This window comes from Vigna unguiculata, chromosome 4 (genome assembly GCF_004118075.2).
Source record: "Vigna unguiculata cultivar IT97K-499-35 chromosome 4, ASM411807v1, whole genome shotgun sequence".
Taxonomy (NCBI): Eukaryota; Viridiplantae; Streptophyta; class Magnoliopsida; order Fabales; family Fabaceae; genus Vigna; species Vigna unguiculata.
The window spans coordinates 4,386,120-4,390,938 of NC_040282.1; the positions used below are offsets into that span (position 1 = coordinate 4,386,120).

At 40.2% G+C, this 4,819-nt stretch overlaps 1 protein-coding gene across 1 annotated transcript; it reads left to right on the forward strand.

The window, feature by feature from the left end:
- Positions 1-421: 421 nt before the first annotated feature.
- Positions 422-2,171, forward strand: LOC114181634 (pectate lyase-like). The gene has a single exon (XM_028068140.1). The coding sequence runs from the start codon at positions 543-545 to the stop codon at positions 1,866-1,868; it is 1,326 nt and encodes a 441-aa protein (XP_027923941.1). The 5' UTR covers positions 422-542; the 3' UTR covers positions 1,869-2,171.
- The last annotated feature ends 2,648 nt before the right edge of the window (positions 2,172-4,819 follow it).

Genomic DNA, 4,819 nt, shown 5'->3' on the forward strand with positions numbered 1-4,819 from the left:
TACCGGAGAAACATATAGTCTTTGATATAATAATAATAATAATAATAATAATAATAATAATAATAATAATAATAATAATGTTCTCTATGTATACTTTAATGTTTTATTGTGATTAACAATCGATCAAATTAATTTAGTGCAACCATTCTTATTTTATAAATTAATACAACAACTTTTAAAAAATAATTATTGAATTTTAAGCAGGGTGAAAAATAACAAATAATTATTCCGCTTTTTCAGTTGTATTTTTGAAGTTAACATAAATATAGCAGAGTTTTATGGTTGAGATTGAACAGAAGGATTTGGAAGCCACATCTTTAGTTGCTAAAATCGGAATCACACGCCGCATCTGAAGGGTGACCGTTGTTATGTTAAGGCTTTGTGTACTATAAAAGAGATGAAGTGATGGAGAAATAACACAAGCCAAACAACGATCTCTCATCCTCTGCTCTAACTGGCACAGTTGCCAAGGTCTTTGTTGGGTTTCAACAGAGTTCCCTAGACCTTGGACAACCTAGCCACACAAAACCAAACAAAAAACCATGGCAGGAAGTGCTGCAAAGGTTGTCTTCACCATGTTGCTCACTTTGGCCATCATCATCCCATGCCTTGAGGCTGGCATTGCTGAATACGACGACTTTCTGAAAAATCAAGCTGAGAAGGCCCACGCAATCGCTCTCGAGTCCTATGTGCCGACTCCGGAATTCGTGGCCAGTGAGCTCAATTACCATGTTCATCTTGCCATGCAAAACAGCACCAGGAGGGGACTGAGGGCGCCCAGGAACCCTGCTTTTGGGCCATGTGACAGCACCAACCCCATTGACAATTGCTGGAGGTGCAACAAAGACTGGGCCAACGACAGGTACCAGTTGGCCAAATGCGGAAAAGGGTTCGGAAGACGCGCAGTGGGAGGCCTCGGTGGACCCATTTATGTTGTCAATGATACCTCCGACGACGACATGCAGAACCCTAAGCCAGGAACCATCCGTCATGCTGTCACCCAACAGGGTCCACTTTGGATCACCTTCTCACGCAGCATGAGAATCACTCTGCAGCAGGAGCTTATGATTTCCTCCGACAAGACCATCGACGGTCGTGGCGCCAACGTTCAGTTCAAGGACGGTGGTGGCCTCACCATGCAGTTCGTGAACAACATCATCATCCACGGCATTCGCGTGAAGAACATCGTGCCTAAGGATGGTGGCATGATCAGGGACTCTTACAACCACGTTGGACACAGAACCAGGAGTGATGGTGATGCCATCTCCATCTTCGGAGCTTCCAACATTTGGATCGATCATGTTTCCCTCTCTAACTCTGCCGATGGACTCATCGATGTGATCGAGGGATCCACTGCCATCACCGTCTCCAACTGCCACATGACGAGACACAACGATGTGATGTTGTTTGGTGCCAGTGACACAAACCCCCACGTCAATGACAAGCTCATGCAGATAACGGTGGCATTCAACCACTTCGGGCAGGGACTGTCCCAGAGGATGCCAAGGTGCAGATTTGGATTCTTCCACGTTCTTAACAACGATTACACTCACTGGCAAATTTACGCCATTGGTGGAAGCTCAAAGCCAACTATTCTTAGCCAGGGAAACCGTTTCATTGCTCCCAACCTCGATTTTGCAAAGGAAATCACACACAGAGACTACGCTACACCTGAACAATGGATGCAATGGCAGTGGCAATCAGACATGGACCTTCTCATGAACGGTGCCACTTTCAACACCACAGGTGCTCCCATCCAGATGACATACAAGAAGGGTCTCATCATGAAGCCAAGGGATGGCACCCATGTCAGCAGGCTCACACGCCATGCTGGTGCTCTCAACTGCTATGCTGGCTTTCCTTGCTAGGGAATATATATATATATAGATACACACACATGTGTATGTGTGTGTTCAATTTTCCTTTCTGAGACATTACAGAAGATGTATGGTTTGTGCGCTTTTAGTTGGAGGATGAGTAGACAAGTCTTCTGCAACAGACATTGTTGTTTGAGCTTGTGAAAGAGAATAAAGTGCTTCATGGGGGTTCAATTTGCAAGAAAGAAAGTTCCAAGTTACTTGTCACCTTTTTTGGTATTCAGTGTAACTTTTGTCCTCTCTTATTCATCAATATATTTTATCACCCTCATTAGGGGCATCTTTTAAATATAATCCTCTTGCTTAATATAATCATATTTACTATTATATATATATAAAAATATATATGCCATACACAACTATCTGTTATAGCTTCTTCAATTTATAATATACTAGTTCAAGATTAAAATATATAAAAAACATTTTCTTTGCTAATTAAAAAATAATTAATTTATTTGGAGTTTAATACCAAGAATTAACATAATCTCCATTATATTTAATTTAAATAAGATAAAAAAAAAGTTAGATTGAAGTTTCACCAAATATTTTTATAATTAATTCCACCTGGAAAATTATATTAAAAAGGTGAAACTAAAAGTATACACTATAATTATAGCTTTCTAATAAATAAAAATGATTTTGTGTAGTATTATACTATAATTTTTTGTGAATTATTTGAAGAGACTTTTATAATTATAAGGTTTGAGAAATGTAAACTAAATAAATTCAAAGAGGTAAGGATTAACGAAAAGCAAGTTTGATTAAGAATAGCAGAAATTATTATCACTTCATAAATCTCTCAACCCTTCTTAATTATTTTTTTAGAGTTTAGAAATATTCTTGAAATATTTTAAATATTACTATTTATTTTACTATTTATTTATTACTTTTAAGGCTTAAATGGTCTTTTGGTCCTAGTTTAGGACCACTTTTTTCACTTTGGTCCTACCTTTGAAAATGTTTTCAGTTTGGTCCTACTTTTCGTAATTTGTTTTCAATCAAGTCCTTTTCGTTAACTCCGTCAAAATCGTTAACGGAACAGTGCCAGCGTGGTTTTTGCATTGTGACGTGGATACTGTTCAGTGAGTTGGACGTTTGCACTATGCTGACCATTTAATTGAAAATGTGGATTTGTTTAGGGTTAATCTCTGATTAAATTTGGTTTAGGTTTAGGGATTTCGTCGTCGCACTTTGAAATTGTGGATTTGGGGGGCCAATTAGGGATTTCGTCCTCGCTCTTTGAACTTGTGGATTTGGGGCTCGCATTAGGGATTCTGGCATCCAATTTCGTCGCTCATCTTTGCTCAATCGCTGCGGAGGGAAAAAGCGATCTCATCGTGAAGGTATGTCGTGCTTTAGGTTATTACTGATTGTCGGAATTGATTGGGTTTAGTGTTAATGATTAGGGTTTTGTATAATCGGTGCTGCATTGTTTATTGTTTTCGCTGGTGACCCACCATTTTTAATTGCTTCTGTTGTCGCTATCTGTGGTGGGTGGGTTTCATGGTTACTTGTCGGTTTGTCGGTTTGTCGGTTATAGAAAGCGTATTTGTTCCCCCCATTTAAACATTGTTTACCATTTGCAGGTTTTTTTGTGGGTTTTTTTGTGTTTCCAATGTCTGATGAAAGGTTTGAGGTTGTGGTCCACCACCGTGGTGAATTTGCTAAAAATGAGTGGTGTAAGTATGTTGGTGGAGAAACTACTCATTGGTCATGCGATCCTGACCACTGGAGTTATTTCAAAATATTGGGGTCTCTTAAGGAAATGGGGTATCATAGCGTAAAGGGATTATGTTATTGTGTGGAGATGTTGTTGCACCCTTTGAATGATGACAGGGGTGCACTTAATATGCTTCATATCGCAAGACATTACGGTGAAGTGCATATGTTTGTTGTGCATGGAGTTGATGAGGCCCAGGTAGATGATAATATAGTGGAACCTGAAGGAGATGATGGGAGACCTGTAGAGAGTGGAGAAAACAGTCATGCTGTTAGTGAATTTGAGGTACTAGGAACTGAGATTGTAGTCTGGTCTACTCCACCTGAAGATGTAACTTCTGCTCCAGTTGATGATGCTAGGAACGAAGACACTGAAATTGGATCAGATGAAGGTGAAGTGGTTGACAGTTTAAGGAGGTGTGGTGAAGAAGAAGTGGGAGTTAAGAATGTGGGCACAGGTGAAGAAGAAGTTGGAGGTGAGAATGTGGGCACAGGTGAAGAAGAAGCTGGAGTTGAGAATCTGGGTACAGATGAAGCAGAAGTTGGAGGTGAGAATCTGGGTACAGGTGAAGCAGAAGTTGGAGGTGAGAATTTGGGTACAGTTGAAGCAGAAGTTGGAGTTGATAAAGGGCTGGATAATGAAAGGGATTGTGATGATGAAAGGGTTGAGGTTGATAGTTGGATTGATTCTGATGCAGACTGTATAGGAGATAGTGATGGAGACGAATGGGGTTGTGGTAATGGAGGTACTGAAGGCGTAGTTGATGTAGAAATAGATGTTGATTATGGTCAAGGCGAAGTTGGTCCTAGTTCACAAAACCATGATAGTGAAGACAGTGCAAGTCAATCAGAAAATGATGGTAGGAGTAGAGATAGAGGACTGTCTGATAATAGTTGGGAGTCAGAAGAGTTATGTAGCATTGAAGGCAGTGGTAGTGAGACAGAACATGATGGGATGAGTGGTTATTTTGGTACATTTAAGAAGCCTAAGTCCATGGCTGATTACAAATGGGAGGTGGGGACAACCTTTGTGGACAAGGAACAATTTGTTGATGGGGTACGAACGTATGCTGTTCATGCTGGTAGGAACTTGAAGTTTGAAAAAAATGACAAGGAAAGAGTGCGGGTGAGATGTTTAGGGGCGCAAGGAAAGTGCGAATGGTCCCTTTATTGTGGATTTCTGGTTTCTTGTCAAACATGGCAGCTTAGGAAAGTTCAAAACC

Excerpts from the sequence above, each read along its gene's own strand:
- LOC114181634 (XM_028068140.1), top strand. The coding sequence starts at position 543 with ATGGCAGGAAGTGCTGCAAAGGTTGTCTTCACCATGTTGCTCACTTTG.